Here is a 17,201-nt window from a genome sequence, read left to right as displayed (position 1 = left end):
TTCTAAAAGCTACAGTTAAGAGAAGTAAGATGGGACTTTTCCTCATTCCTGACCTTGGCTAACAAGTTGGTGAACATTCCTCTGGTTTAGCTGCAACCACAGCCCTGATCGCTGCTCTCTGGCTGTGTCTCTGAGAGAGGGTGGAATGAGCAGCTGTCTTCTCCAATCAGCCCAGCGTGCCTCACTCAAATAAACTGCAGCAAACGCTGGTGTTTCACTGTGATGGGAGCTGAAGGAGGATTCCCTCATCCGTGTGGCATTTACCAGTGATTGAGATATGGACAGTTTCAGTACTGAGGATTGCCTGAGCAGCACACACATGGAGGAAGCAGGTAGGGAGATGAAACAGAGCATACATAAATCATCGCTCTCATCATGCTTGAAGCTAGGAGAGTGATCACTCACACTGATCAGAGCTCAGGATTGTACCTTTCAATCTTTAGAAACCGCTGGGTAACCCTCAGCTGCAGTTATTGTATTTAATAGTGAACATCGGACTTCAGGATGGACAAGGCACAGAGGCCATTTACCAGGATGGTTCCAGGGATGGGGAGCTTAACGCGGGTAAAGTGGAGACACTGGGGTTGTCCTCCTGGGAGGTGAGGAAATGAAGAGGAGGTTTGGTAGAGGGGTTTAAAATCATGAAGGGTTTTGATAGAGTAAACAAGGAGAAACTGTTTCCATTGGCAGGAGAGGGCACAGGTTGAAGATACTTGGGGAATGAACCCGAGATGCGATGATTTTTGTTCACACAGTGAGCTGTTGTGATCTGAATTCACTGCCTGAATGGGCATTGGAAGCAGATTCAATAACTTTCAAAAAGGAATTCGATAAATACTTGAAAAGGTAGAAATGTGCAGGGCTATGGGGGAAAGAGCAACTGGGGAGTGGTACAGATTGGAGAGCCCGTTCAGGGACTGCGCCGGCACCACGGGCCTCGGTCTCTTCCTGTGAGGTAAGACTCTCCGATCATTGCATTGGACAATGTAGGGATAATGACAGTGGCTGGGATCTTAGTCCGGTCACATGAAGAGTTTAATATTCTCACTGTGTTGACAGAAATCATTAGCCAGCAGAAGAAAGTGGAAAATTCAGAGCAGGTGGGTGTGTGCCCCGAAATCAGCACAGCGCGATCCCAGGACACTGAGAGCAGCTCTCGCTACATGGTCTTCACTTACTTCAAAGGAGACATTAGCAGCAAGGTGGACGAGCACTTCAGCCGAGCCTTAAAACGAGCCAGCAGTCCCATAGACATCTCTTCCAGAAGGAAAGTGGAGAACATTGAACCAAAGCCAGGTAAGAGATGGATCCGAGCCCCTGAATGTGAGGACTGACTGGTTGGAAACTGAAAGCTCCCTCTGGAGAAAACTCCAGACGGGGCCATCATTTAGAAGGTATTCATGGAAACGTCCAACAATATCAGCCCCAAACCTCAGTGGCTGTAACACAGGCAAACAGTTCAGGCTTCAGTCACAGGGTCAGAGATACCCCCAGCCAATGACTCACAGACACGGAGCCTGCTGTTGAACAATAAGGGAACAGTTCCAATACATTTGGACAGAACTTGGGTCAGTGAGAGTGCTTAGAGTGAGAACATTGCAGGTTCAAGTCAACAAAAACTGTCAGAGGGTCAGTACTGAGGGAGTGCTGCACTGTCAGAGGGTCAGTACTGAGGGAGTGCTGCACTGTCAGAGGGTCAGTACTGAGGGAGTGCTGCACTGTCAGAGGGTCAGTACTGAGGGAGCGCTGCACTGTCAGAGGGTCAGTACTGAGGGAGTGCTGCACTGTCAGAGGGTCAGTACTGAGGGAGTGCTGCACTGTCAGAGGGTCAGTACTGAGGGAGTGCTGCACTGTCAGAGGGTCAGTACTGAGGGAGTGCTGCACAGTCAGAGGGTCAGCACTGAGGGAGTGCTGCACTGTCAGAGGGTCAGTACTGAGGGAGCACTGCACTGTCGGAGGGTCAGTACTGAGGGAGCGCTGCACTGTCAGAGGGTCAGTACTGAGGGAGTGCTGCACTGTCAGAGGGTCAGTACTGAGGGAGTGCTGCACTGTCGGAGGGTCAGTACTGAGGGAGTGCTGCACTGTCAGAGGGTCAGTACTGAGGGAGTGCTGCACAGTCAGAGGGTCAGCACTGAGGGAGTGCTGCACTGTCAGAGGGTCAGTACTGAGGGAGTGCTGCACTGTCAGAGGGCCATTACTCAGGGAGTGCTGCACTGTTGAAGGGTCAGTACTGAGGGAGTGCTACACTGTCTGAGGGTCAGTATTGAGGAAGTGCTGCACTGTCAGCAGGACAGTACTGAGGGAGAGCAGCACTGTCAGAGGGTCAGTATTGAGGAAGTGCTGCACTGTCAGCAGGACAGTACTGAGGGAGAGCAGCACTGTCAGAGGGTCAGTACTGAGGGAGCACTGCACTGTCAGAGGGTCAGTACTGAGGAAGTGCTGCACTGTCGGACGGTCAGTGTTGAGGCAGGGCTGCACTGACAGAGGGTCAGTACTGAGGGAGCGCTGCACTGTCAGAGGGTCAGTACTGAGGGAGTGCTGCACTGTCAGAGGGTCAGTACTGAGGGAGTGCCGCACTGTCAGAGGGTCAGTACTGAGGGAGCGCTGCACTGTCAGAGGATCAGTACTGAGGAAGCGCTGCACTATCAGGGATCAGTACAGAGGGAGTTCTGCACTGTCAGTGGGTCAGTACTGAGGGAGCGCTGCACAGTCAGACGGTCAGTACTGAGGGAGCACTGCACTGTCAGAGGGTCAGTACTGAGGGAGTGCTGCACTGTCGGAGGGTCAGTACTGAGGGAGTGCTGCACTGTCAGAGGGTCAGTACTGAGGGAGTGCTGCACTGTCGGAGGGTCAGTACTGAGGGAGTGCTGCACTGTCAGAGGGTCAGTACTGAGGGAGTGCTGCACTGTCAGAGGGTCAGTACTGAGGGAGTGCCGCACTGTCAGAGGGTCAGTACTGAGGGAGCGCTGCACTGTCAGAGGATCAGTACTGAGGAAGCGCTGCACTATCAGGGATCAGTACAGAGGGAGTTCTGCACTGTCAGTGGGTCAGTACTGAGGGAGCGCTGCACAGTCAGACGGTCAGTACTGAGGGAGCACTGCACTGTCAGAGGGTCAGTACTGAGGGAGTGCTGCACTGTCGGAGGGTCAGTACTGAGGGAGTGCTGCACTGTCAGAGGGTCAGTACTGAGGGAGTGCTGCACTGTCGGAGGGTCAGTACTGAGGGAGTGCTGCACTGTCAGAGGGTCAGTACTGAGGGAGTGCTGCACTGTCAAACAGTCAGTACTGAGGGAGTGCTGCACTGTCAGACAGTCAGTACTGAGGGAGCGCTGCACTGTCACAGGGTCAGTACTGAGGGAGTGCTGCACTGTCAGAGGGTCAGTACTGAGGGAGTGCTGCACTGTCAGAGGGTCAGTACTGAGGCAGTGCTGCACTGTCGGAGGGTCAGTACTGAGGCAGTGCTGCACTGTCGGAGTGTCAGTACTGAGGGAGCGCTGGCACTGTCGGAGACCAATCACGGTGGGCAGAATTTTACAAGTTGGTGAGTGGGGGTGGGTCCTACTCACTGATGTGTAAAATGACGCACGGTGAGATTGGGCGGAACCCCTGATGTCACCGTTTTCCATTTAAATTCTCAGGAAGGTGGGGACGCAGTTAAATCAGCTGTGGGCCCGCCGACCTGTCAATGGCCAAATGAGGCTAATGACAGAGTCAGTTATGTAAGTAAAGGAGCTGCCCGTCCAGCCCCAAGGCTGTCAGGTCAGCCAGGAGCCCCGGCGCTAACTACAAATAACATGAAACCTTATCCACCGATGGGATGATGAGGTTTCCTGTCGGCTTTAAAAAGTTTTGACAGTGAGTTTGTGAAAATTACGGGCATGTCCAGGCTCATTTGACAGTGTCACATAAAGGGACATGTTAGGGAAATTTTATTTTTCTATATTTGTCTTTGTTACATTTACTGCCGATCTCCCTGAGGCTGCACTTAGCCACAGGGAGATCTGTGAGCTCCTTCATGCACAGGCGTGACAGAGCACACGCTCGATTTTGGGATTCCCCCTCCCCACCCCCAGCCCGCACAGGGAGTACATGGCACTTCCTGCTGGACATCACGCTGGGCGGGTATTAATCGTCCCACCCTGGTAAAATGGTCCCGCGCCTCCAATCAGGGGGGCATCTGCTCTTCAACTGGGGCAAAATTCAGCCCAGTGAGTGTATAAGAGACCCAGCGTGAGATGAGGAAATCCCCCAGTGGTGGAGAGGCTTGGGGACTAAAGGTCAAAAGTCAACTGTTCCTCCAACCTAATCATCACATGTCATATACCAGATTAATCAAATACTGGATCCCAAAATGTTATGTTCTGGGAGATATCTCTCATTGGTATGTAAATAAATCATCGCTTGTACTGTCTCCCTAGGGAGCCGGTTATGGGCTGGGAATTCCCGGCCCTGTCACAGTCGGATTAACCGTGGGATATTCAGTGTTCCAGCCACATGTCCATTGAGGTTTTGAGGAGAGCGATGGTCCCAGCAGTGAGCAGAGTGGGAGAATCCTGCCCTGTACAGATTGTCCACTCGCTCACTGAGGTCTCTTCCACAGAGTCTGGTTTTAAATTTGCCAACAGTCCCGCGTGTGAACATTCATTACAGGCGCTGCGGAGAACTCGCCAACTCTTCTTCTGAAAGGTGCTATGGGGTCTTTTATGCCCACTTAAGAGGGCAGCCAGGATATCAGTTTAACACCTCACCAGAGAGACAGCACTTGCTGCAGTCCAGCTCCCATCCAATACCAGACAGGAGCATCAGGCAGGATTATGTGTTCAAGGCTTTAGAGGAGGGATTTAAACCCAAGGCCACTCTGACTCGGAGGGTGAGAGCGACCTATTGAGCCACAAGAAGACAGAAACTGTGAGGATAATTCATCACTGAAGTGGTCTCTTTGAAGGTCACTGTGGGCACAACACACTCATTAAGTTGAGAATGTGCAATTTAATGGTTTCATGATGAATAATTTTCATTGTTTAATGAATGCTAATATTCGAGATTATTAGGTAAGGAGCAGTGACTAATTGGTGTGGTCAATGTACAGAAACACTTCATGTTTCGAGTTTAATTAAAGCAGTTGCTCATTCAGGCAATGCTCTGTGGATGCGAAACGAAGGTTTCTCACACAGTGAGTGGTTCAGGTCTGGAATGTGCTGCCTGAGAGTGAGGTGGGGTCGGCGTCAATCCAGACAGTCGAAAGGGAATTAGGTTGTTACCTGAAAAGGAAACATTTGCAGAACTGTGGGGACAAGGTCAGGAGAATGGCACTGGGTGAATTGCTCGGCCCAAGAGCCGGTACAGACATGATGGGCCGAATGGTCTTCTTCTGCGTTGCAACAATTCTGTGAATCAGGAGGCAATTGGCATGTAATAGGAATTGGCTCTTGTTAGTTTTGCCACTGAACATTAACCCATTAACACCCAGGAGTGAAAAGCGTATAAGTTGATGTCCGTGGTTAGAACAAAGAGCAGCTGTGACAATGATGGCGTCTTTTAATACGCCTGAGATATATTTGTCAATCCCAATGCTGTACCACTGCCTTACCCCACACCCCCCCTACTGAACCCCTCCACCCAACCCCACCGAACCCCCAATGCTGCCTCCTTCACCAATAGTCAGTTAGCTGTCTCTGTTCTGATGTTTTATTCTGATCTCGTATGTTGTACATGAGAATCAGGCGCCTGTATCATTATCTAGGAGTTCAATACTTCTCATTTCATTGCTTTGGTTTTTATTTTGTTACTTTGAGGTAGGTCAGTGGAACCAGTGGAGGGTTTTGGGGAGCAGGCTCTGCATTTTAGTTTTGAAATCTGGAGTGATGGACAGAGATGGTTCTTTAAATCTATTACATTCCTGAGTTTACCTGGTGCCTGATGGTGAGGGATTATTTATGCCAAATATGGTGTTGTCATAGTAACATAGGAACAGGAAGAGGCCATTCAGCCCTGATGTCTGTTCCGACATTCTATCATATCATGGTTAATTTGCACCTCAATTCCATTGACCACTTTTTACTCAATAAACCTTGTTATAACTGAATTGGCAGGAGTGCGCTGTCTGTCTCTTTAATCCTCCTTGTTCTGGACTCCTCCAACCAGAGGAAATAGTGTCTTCATTGCTGGGATGAGTGACCTCAGTTAAATATTTCTAAATTCATTTGTTCTGCAATTTTTCCCTAACAGTGACGGTGAGGGAGGGGCCTCTGGGAAAAGCCCCTGTTTAGGGGGATTAACTTTTCCTTGTAACAAGTTGTAAACTTTTTGTGAAGTTCTAATAAGGGGTCGCTTTGCAGGTGATCTGGTTGCACACTTATCTGTCAGTGGGTGAGTCAATAATAATATATTTCATATTGGTCTCTGCACCTGCAATGAAGCACATGCTATTTATTTACACAGACAACAGAACTCTGACATGACATGCGCTTCTCCAACCAGACCCTACTCTAGATTAACATTAACCTGGTAGCTCACACTACACAGCTATTGGTTCTTACAGTCACGTGGTCAATCTGCTCAATTCTCTGGAAGGTGTATTACACCTCAGATTACCACCATCTCTTCCCCTCTACTTAAAAGTACAATTTACAATATATCAACTATTTACATAAATAAACTATTTACAGATTCAGTCTCTCAGGAGGCTTTTTCAAGCGTATCGACCGTCGTAGTTCTATGACTTCTGATGGATTACCCAAGGCCTTCCTCTCAGGAGTTATCTGTCCACTCGGCTCCCCAGTTGGAACCTGTAAGTTTGTCTCTTCGACCTCCTCAGTCTCAACAGGTTCTTCAGGAACTTCCAAAGCAAGAGGAGTTCCTTCTACCTGTGTGTAGACACTAACAGAAGTGTTTTCATCCTGAAGCAAAAACAAGAAGTGTTGGAAAAACTCTAACAGGAATGTTTTCATCCTCTTTCAGGCCCAATCACATGCACTCCTGCTGCCCCTTCCATCCAAGTTCAATAATATGAAGGGCAACTGTGAGGCAGCTTCTGAGAATCAGGATGTTGGATGAGGCTAAATTCAAGACGGAATAATCGGCTTCCTGTTGTGCGACAAAAAGAATTTTTTTTCGGGGCCTTGTTAGTAATTCCACTTTCTCTCCCTATGTGTCTTCTTTTAATGGGTTTTCTTCTTGGCAGCGCTGACTCTCATCCTGGCTTCCTCTTCAACTTCCCTATTGGCCAGACTAGGCTCAGATATGAGCTCAACTTGAGTGAACTTGATGGTTGAATCTTCCAGCATTTCCTCTTCTGTCAGCTCCTTTGAAAACTCAGGGGTCTCTATTTTTAAGGTTTCTTGGCTTCCACAAAACCAGTTCTTCCATTTCCTTTTTATATTTGTTAGTTATTTCCTGGAGAATTAAGTATTGCTGTGCTTTCTCAGCTAGTTGATTCTTCATCTTGGCCAGGGATATGCAGAATTCTTTCTCATACCTTTTTAGTGGCATAAATTAGGATCTGAGGGAATCTTGCAATATGCAAAAATCCTTCAGCAAGTTTCCTTTTTCTTTTTGGAGGTTACTGACTTCAACTCAAACTCAGTCCTGAAGCATCAGCTCTACAAGTTCCTTTTGTTGAGTCTTTACACGCTCCTTTTTCCCAACAGCAATATTTCCTGCTTCTGATTGAGATCTCAGTAATCTCTCAAACTGATCTCTCTTAACCAGTTTCTCCCGAGGAGACTGGGTTCTCTGCCTGCCATCACCATGAGGGGTAGATTTACAGACTAGCTTCCATACTGTATTGGAACCTTGCATATACCTCTTACTTGTATATCTTCGCCAGTACATGTCTTTAGTCTGGCATCTGAGTTTTCCAGCGTTAGTGAGCGGCGTCCTCCATTCAGATACTTTAACGTATGATCCCCTACAACTGTCATATATCCACCTCTATTCGGATGGGTTTCCCATTGACCTTTACTGGCACGTAGATTGGTTCTGTTTTACCCATTTTTAAATTGTGCAGCGAATAAATATTTGACTCTGTTTCTCCTGGTTCCTCTATTATGTGGATTTAACGATTTCTGCCTTTTGTTTAAAATTTTGTCTCAATCTCTCTTTATAATACCTCATAATTTGCCCATTGTGATGGCAGTAGAAACACTCGATTCTTTTAAATTGCCGTGTGTTTGCAGGCTGCCTGGTTCCAATTCTGCCATTATTAATGTGGGTTTTCTCTGTTAAACCATTGCTTTTTGTTGGTCTGTTAAAGGTGGCTCTTTCCCACCTTTCTGCGTAGCCCTGCACTGCCAGGCCATTTCTAACCAGTGCCTCCCTCCCAACATGAAGAACTGGGCCATTTTGTGTTCCCTTCACTGCTCCTGTGTCCCTGACTGTGTCTCCATTGTGAGCGCCAACTCCAGCACCTTGACAAAGTCTAAATTTGTTTCTGACAACAACCTTTTTTGAATGGGGTCTTCATCAATCCCACATACTAATTGGTCTCTTAACATGTCGTTAATCAAAATCCCGAACTCACAGCGCTCTGTCAGTTGTTCTAAGGCTGCTACATAGAAAGTGACTGTCTCTCCAGGGGCGCGACACCGCAAATTGAATTTAAAATGCTGCATTGTTACCAAGGGTTTCGGCTGAAAGTGGCTTTTCACAAGATTCACCAACTCATCAAAACTCTTGGAATCTGGGGGGGTTGGGTGCTGATAGACTACGAATTAGGCTGTGTGTTTTACTGCCACATGTTGATAAGAGATTCGCTCGCCTCTTCTCCTCCCCTGACATGTCATTGGCTAAAAAGAAAAACCCAAGGCGTTCAATATAATGTGACCAGTCATCAGTGGACTGATCAAATGGTTTGATGTAACCAAATTGTGACATACTGGAGGGAGATAACTTCGACAACTATGGTAAGGGCTGTACTTACAATTGGCTTGCAGGGCCCAGCTGGTTCACTACAGTTGAGTTTTCGCAGCTTTCCTTAGTGTTGTTGACTGGTTGTGTTTTGCCTCGTTGCTGGTTGTGATGTTCTAATAAGGGGTCGCTTTGCTCGCAATCTGGTTGCACGCTTATCTGTCAGTGGGTGAGTCGATATAACATTCTGCAGACACAGAGACCAATATGAAATGAAGCACATGCTATTTATTTACACAGGTAACAGAGCACTGACATGATGTGTGCTTCTCCAACCAGACCCTACATTGTAGTCCGTGCTACACAGCTATTGGGTAATACAGTCATGTGGTCAATCTGCTCACAGCCTCTTAAAGATATATTACACCTCAGATTACCACACTTTCCCTTGTACAGGATGTATTCAGATTATCAGTAATACCCTGACTGCCTTTTACAACACAGATATCTCAATATAGTGTCAATTAATTTCTATAACCTGCAACCAAGATGATGACATCAGCAAGGTGATCAGTTACAGGAAACAGGAACATGAGAAAAGGAATAGGCTGAGTTTAAATCATCTTGTTTCATAATTTAACCTGATAAACCGGGAATCGCTCCGGTGAATCTGTAAAGAAAAGAAAGGCCTACAATTCTGTAACACTCCTAAAGTGCTTTAGAATCAATGGAATGTGGCTATTGTAGGAATGTAGGAAACAGAGCTGCCAATTTGTACACAGCAAAAGCCCACAAATGGCAATGAGTTAATAACCAAGCAATCTGTTCTGGGTGTTGGTTGAGGGATAAATATTGACGGGGACACTGGGGAGAAGTCCTCCTGGATTATGTATTCACATCTCTGGAGTTCAGTTTGAACCCAGGACCCCTCCCTCAGTAGGGAGATGCCAGTCAATGTAGGTCAGAGAGCACAGGGGTGGTGGGGTGGTATGTAGGGAGTGGATGATGAGATTAAGGACATGATCAGCCGAGTTTTGGATAAGATGACATTTATGAAGGGTGGAGGGTTGGAGTGGGTAGAGCAGTGGTGAGAATAGTTCCTTTCCAAACAAAGAGTCACCTAACCTGTTTGCTACACTGCCCACACTGAGACAGTGCACACTGGCAGCAGCTGGATCTCCTGCAGGCTCTGTATACAAGCAAATTGTGATCTGTGTCATACACTTAAACTCTCCCCCAAATAGGAATCTTTACTAATGTTTAAAACATAAATTTTTAAAAATGCCATTGATAAAGGTATCCTTGAAACAACAGCAATCACGACAGCAAAACAAAGATAGTTTATTACTAACGGGCCAAAAACAGGCGATAAAAGATCAGCAGCCAGTGGACATGTGTTCAGTCAGCTAATCTCTGCGGTCTCAGTTCAAATCGCATGTTTCAAAAAAGAATTCAGATAGATGGAGTTCATTGTAAGGTCACCCAGTTTGGATGTGAGAGAGACAAATCAGAGAGTATTTTCCAAACTCTGGGGGGCTTGGAACTGTGGAGCAACAGAGAGCTTTAGGGATCAAAGTGCAGAAATCACTAAACATCAGTGAACAGATTCAAAAAATAATTTAAAAAGCTAATGAGATGTTGATCTCCATCATTGAGGTCACCACTTTGAAACTCCAGAGAATACAAGCCCAAGTCTCCTTGATCTCTCCACCTAGGACAATCCTGCCAGCCCAGGAATCAGCCTACATTGCACTCCCTCCATGGCAAGTATATCCTCCCCTTGGTAAGGAGACCAGGCACAATACTCCAGGTGTGGTCTCACCAAGGCCCTGGACAGCTGCAGCAAGACTTCCTCAATCCTGTAGTAACTGTGGGTGTGGCCTCTCCTGCTGCCTATCAGGGGTCATGTGATGTTTCAGGAGGCTCTGGCCAATGAGCACTAAGCGCAGGCAATTTGGAGGGTGCAGCAAGAGTCCTGACCAAGCATGTAGCACCTGAAAAGCTCTCTGTAATAAAGTTATCAGTTTCTTGTTGAAACCTGTCCACTCCATCAAGCCATGAAGGTCCTACCTTCCTGATTGCTTGCTGCACCTGTATGTTAGCTTTCACAAGGGGCCAGAAATTCAAGGTGAGGGGCAGGAGGTTTAGGGGGGGATGTGAGGAAAAACTTTTTTACCCAGAGGGTGGTGACGGTCTGGAATGTGCTGCCTGGGAGGGTGGTGGAGGCGGGTTGCCTCACATCCTTTAAAAAGCACCTGGATGAGCACTTGGCACATCATAACATTTAAGGCTATGGGCCAAGTGCTGGTAAATGGGATTAGGTAGGTAGGTCAGGTGTTTCTCACATGTCAGTGCAGACTCGATGGGCCAAAGGGCCTCTTCTGCACTCTATGATTCTGTGATTCTTTGTGGTTAACTCATGAACAAGGACATCCTGATCCCTTTGGGCAACAACACTTCCCAACCTCTCACCATTGAAGAAATATTCTGCATTTCTCTTTTTTCTACCAGAGTAGATGACCTCACATTTTTCCACATTATATTTCATTGGCCATGTTCCTGACCATTCACTAAGCCTGTGAAATTCCCTGGAAACCTCCTCACAACTCATATTCCCACCAAGTTTCGCGTCATCAGAAAACTTGGAAATATTACACTGGTTCCTACATCCAAATCATTGATATATATTGTGAACAGCTGGGGCCCAAACACAGATCCCTGCTGTGCCTCTCTACTCACCGCCTGCTATCCTGAGAATGACCTGCTCATTCCTCCTCTGCCTCCTGGAGATACAGAACTAAGGTGTGTAAATGGTGTAGATCAAGCATGATCAGACTGAATGCTGGAACAGACTCAAGGAGGCTGAATGGCCTCCTCCTGTGTCCATGTTCCTAACCAATTTTGACTGTTCATGCTAAAAGCTAAAATAAAAGCAAAATACTGCGGATGCTGGAAATCTGAAACAAAAACAGAGAATTCTGGAAAAGCTCAGCAGATCTGAGAGCATCTGTGGAGAGAGGAAGACTGAGTTAATGTTTCAAGTCCATATGACTCCTCTTCAGAACTGTTTATGCAGAGATTGTTTACGCTTCTGTTTCAAGGTCTTGTGGAGTCGTGCATAACACAACTGCCTCTGAGCCAGATGTTTTGGGTTCAAGTCCCACTCTAAAACTTGACGCCTGACTGCACACACTCACCCCCCCCCCCGACTGCACACACTCACCCCCCCTGACTGCACACACTCAGCCCCCTGACTGCACACACTCACCCCCCCTCTGACGGCACACACTCACCCCTCCTCCGACTGCACACACTCACCCCCCCTCCGACTGCACACACTCACCCCCCCTCCGACTGCACACACTCACCCCCCCTGACTGCACACACTCACCCCCCCTGACTGCACACACACACACCCCCTGACTGCACACACTCACCCCCCCTGACTGCACACACTCACCCCCCCTGACTGCACACACTCAGCTCCCTGACTGCACACACTCACCCCCCCTCCGACTGCACACACTCACCCCCCCTCCGACTGCACACACTCACCCCCCTGACTGCACACACTCACCCCCCCTGACTGCACACACTCACCCCCCCTGACTGCACACACTCACCCCCCCTGACTGCACACACTCACCCCCCCTCTGACTGCACACACTCACCCCCCTTCCGACTGCACACACTCACCCCCCCTCCGACTGCACACACTCACCCCCCCTGACTGCACACACTCACCCCCCTGACAGCACACACTCACCCCCCCTGACTGCACACACTCACCCCCCCTGACTGCACACACTCACCCCCCCTGACTGCACACACTCACCCCCCCTCTGACTGCACACACTCACCCCCACCGACTGCACACACTCACCCCGCTGACTGCACACACTCAGCCCCCTGACTGCACACACTCACCCCCCCTGACTGCACACACTCACCCCCCCTCCGACTGCACACACTCACCCCCCCGACTGCACACACTCAGCCCCCCCAACTGCACACACTCACCCCCCCTGACTGCACACTCTCACCCCCACCGACTGCACACACTCACCCCCCCTGACTGCACACACTCATCCCCCCTGACTGCACACTCTCACCCCCACCGACTGCACACACTCACCCCCCCTGACTGCACACACTCACCCCCCCCCCCGACTGCACACACTCACCCCCCCTGACTGCACACACTCATCCCCCCTGACTGCACACTCTCACCCCCACCGACTGCACACACTCACCCCCCCTGACTGCACACTCTCACCCCCACCGACTGCACACACTCATCCCCCCCCCGACTGCACACACTCACCCCCCCTGACTGCACACACTCAGCCCCCTGACTGCACACACTCACCCCCCCTCTGACGGCACACACTCACCCCTCCTCCGACTGCACACACTCACCCCCCCTGACTGCACACACTCACCCCCCCTGACTGCACACACTCAGCCCCCCTGACTGCACACACTCACCCCGCTGACGGCACACACTCACCCCCCCTGACTGCACACACTCAGCCCCCCTGACTGCACACACTCACCCCCACCGACTGCACACACTCACCCCCCCCCCCCCGACTCCACACACACACCCCCCCTGACTGCACACACTCACCCCCCCTGACTGCACACACTCACCCCCCCTGACTGCACACACTCACCCCCCCTGACTGCACACACACACCCCCCCTGACTGCACACTCACCCCCCCCCCCGACTGCACACACTCACCCCCCCTGACTGCACACACTCAGCCCCCTGACTGCACACACTCACCCCCCCTCTGACGGCACACACTCACCCTCCCTGACTGCACACACTCACCCCCCCTGACTGCACACACTCACCCTCCCTGACTGCACACACTCACCCCCCCTGACTGCACACACTCACCCCCCCTGACTGCACACACACACCCCCCCTGACTGCACACACTCACCCCCCCTGACTGCACACACTCAGCTCCCTGACTGCACACACTCACCCCCCCTCCGACTGCACACACTCACCCCCCCCTCCGACTGCACACACTCAGCCCCCTGACTGCACACACTCACCCCCCCCCCGACTGCACACACTCACCCCCCCTGACTGCACACACTCACCCCCCCTCCGACTGCACACACTCACCCCCCCTCCGACTGCACACACTCACCCCCCCCCCCGACTGCACACACTCACCCCCCCTGACTGCACACACTCACCCCCCCTGACTGCACACACTCACCCCCCCTGACTGCACACACTCACCCCCCCTGACTGCACACACTCACCCCCCCTCTGACTGCACACACTCACCCCCCCTGACTGCACACACTCACCCCGCTGACGGCACACACTCACCCCCCCTGACTGCACACACTCACCCCCCCTCCGACTGCACACACTCACCCCCCTTCCGACTGCACACACTCACCCCCCCTGACTGCACACACTCACCCCCCCTCCGACTGCACACACTCACCCCCCCTGACTGCACACACTCACCCCCCCTCCGACTGCACACACTCAGCCCCCTGACTGCATACACTCACCCCCTCTGACTGCACACACTCACCCCCCCCTCCGACTGCACACACACACCCCCTCTGACTGCACACACACACCCCCCTGACTGCACACACTCACCTCCTCCGACTGCACACACTCACCCCCTCTGACTGCACACACTCACCCCCCCCTCTGACTGCACACACTCACCCCCTCTGACTGCACACACACACCCCCCTGACTGCACACACTCACCTCCTCCGACTGCACACACTCACCCCCTCTGACTGCACACACACACCCCCCTGACTGCACACACTCACCCCCCCTCCGACTGCACACACTCACCCCCTCTGACTGCACACACATACACCCCTGACTGCACACACTCACCTCCTCCGACTGCACACACTCACCCCCCTAACTGCACACACACACCCCTCTGACTGCACACACTCACCTCCTCCGACTGCACACACACACCCCCCCTGACTGCACACACACACCCCCCTGACTGCACACACACACCCCTCTGACTGCACACACACACCCCTCTGACTGCACACACTCACCCCCCTGACTGCACACACTCACCCCCCTGACTGCACACACACACCCCTCTGACTGCACACACTCACCCCCCTGACTGCACACACTCACCCCCCTGACTGCACACACACACCCCTCTGACTGCACACACACCCCCCCTGACTGCACACTCACACCCCCCCTGACTGCACACACTCACCCCCCCTGACTGTGCACACTCACCCCCCCTGACTGCACACACTCACCCCCCCTGACTGCACACACTCACCCCCCCTGACTGCGCACACTCACCCCCCCTCCGACTGCACACACTCAGCCCCCTGACTGCACACACTCACCCCCCTTCCGACTGCACACACTCACCCCCACCGACAGCACACACTCACACCCCCCCTGACTGCACACACTCACCCCCTCTGACTGCACACACTCACCCCCACCGACTGCACACACTCACACCCCCCCCTGACTGCACACACTCACCCCCCCCGACTGCACACACTCACCCCCACCGACTGCACACACTCACACCCCCCCTGACTGCACACACTCACCCCCCCTGACTGCGCACACTCACCCCCCCTCCGACTGCACACACTCAGCCCCCTGACTGCATACACTCACCCCCTCTGACTGCACACACTCACCCCCCCCTCCGACTGCACACACACACCCCCCTGACTGCACACACTCACCTCCTCCGACTGCACAGACTCACCCCCTCTGACTGCACACACACACCCCCCTGACTGCACACACTCACCTCCTCCGACTGCACACACTCACCCCCTCTGACTGCACACACTCACCCCCCCCTCCGACTGCACACACTCACCCCCTCTGACTGCACACACACACCCCCCTGACTGCACACACTCACCTCCTCCGACTGCACACACTCACCCCCTCTGACTGCACACACACACCCCCCTGACTGCACACACTCACCCCCCCCTCCGACTGCACACACTCACCCCCTCTGACTGCACACACACACACCCCTGACTGCACACACTCACCTCCTCCGACTGCACACACTCACCCCCCTAACTGCACACACACACCCCTCTGACTGCACACACTCACCTCCTCCGACTGCACACACTCACCCCCTCTGACTGCACACACACACCCCCCTGACTGCACACACTCACCCCCCCTGACTGCACACACACACCCCCCCTGACTGCACACACACACCCCTCTGACTGCACACACTCAGCCCCCTGACTGCACACACTCACCCCCTCTGACTACACACACTCACCCCCCCTGACTGCACACACTCACCCCCCCTGACTGCACACACTCACCCCCCCCTGACTGCACACACACACCCCCCTGACTGCACACACTCACCCCCCCTGACTGCACACACACACCCCCCCTGACTGCACACACACACCCCTCTGACTGCACACACACACACCCCCTGACTGCACACACTCACCCCCCTGACTGCACACACACCCCCCCTGACTGCACACTCACACCCCCCCTGACTGCACACACTCACCCCCCCTGACTGCGCACACTCACCCCCCTGACTGCACACACTCACCCCCCCTGACTGCACACACACACCCCCCCTGACTGCACACACTCACCCCCCATGACTGCACACACTCACCCCCCCCCCCGACTGCACACACTCACCCCCCCTGACTGCACACACACACCCCCCTGACTGCACACACTCACCCCCCCCTGACTGCACACACTCACCCCCCCTCTGACTGCACACACTCACCCCCCCTGACTGCACACACTCACCCCCCCGACTGCACACACTCACCCCCCCTCTGACTGCACACACTCACCCCCCCTGACTGCACACACTCACCCCCCCTGACTGCACACACTCACCCCCCCTGACTGCACACACACACCCCCCCTGACTGCACACACTCACCCCCCCTGACTGCGCACACTCACCCCCCTGACTGCACACACTCACCCCCCCCCCACCCCCGACTGCACACAATCACCCCCCCGATTACACAAATCCCCCCCGGTCACACCTACCCCAAACACCTGACCCCCCCCCACCCCGCTCTCCACTTACCAGCTAACCCTCTTCACCCCTCCTCTTCCTTACCCATCACCACACCCACCCAATCCGCCCCCCCACCAACCCACCTCTGTCTCTGGCTCCTCTCGCTCTTCTAGTTGGGGGTTACTGATTTACATAATTATGCAAAGCCCTTTTAAACACCTCAGTCGAACCTGCCTCCCCCACACTTCCAGGCATTTGCTTCGTTTGCAAATCACTTTAAACCTGTTCGCTCTGGTTCTCGATCC

General features: G+C 52.2%; 1 protein-coding gene across 1 annotated transcript in view; it reads left to right on the top strand.

Moving 5' to 3' along the window:
* Positions 1 to 134: 134 nt before the first annotated feature.
* Positions 135 to 17,201, top strand: part of vgll1 (vestigial like family member 1) — a 30,278-nt gene continuing 13,211 nt past the window's right edge. The window contains exons 1-2 of the mRNA XM_041196268.1: positions 135 to 332; positions 1,060 to 1,296. Coding sequence (XP_041052202.1) covers positions 278 to 332; positions 1,060 to 1,296 — 292 coding nt within the window. The 5' untranslated portion in view covers positions 135 to 277. The remainder of the gene's footprint in view (positions 333 to 1,059; positions 1,297 to 17,201) is intronic.

The sequence above is a fragment of the Carcharodon carcharias genome, chromosome 9 (genome assembly GCF_017639515.1).
Source record: "Carcharodon carcharias isolate sCarCar2 chromosome 9, sCarCar2.pri, whole genome shotgun sequence".
NCBI lineage: Eukaryota > Metazoa > Chordata > Chondrichthyes > Lamniformes > Lamnidae > Carcharodon > Carcharodon carcharias.
The sequence above is the reverse complement of the archived record's forward strand: the minus strand, read 5'-3'. Positions and strand labels throughout refer to the sequence as shown.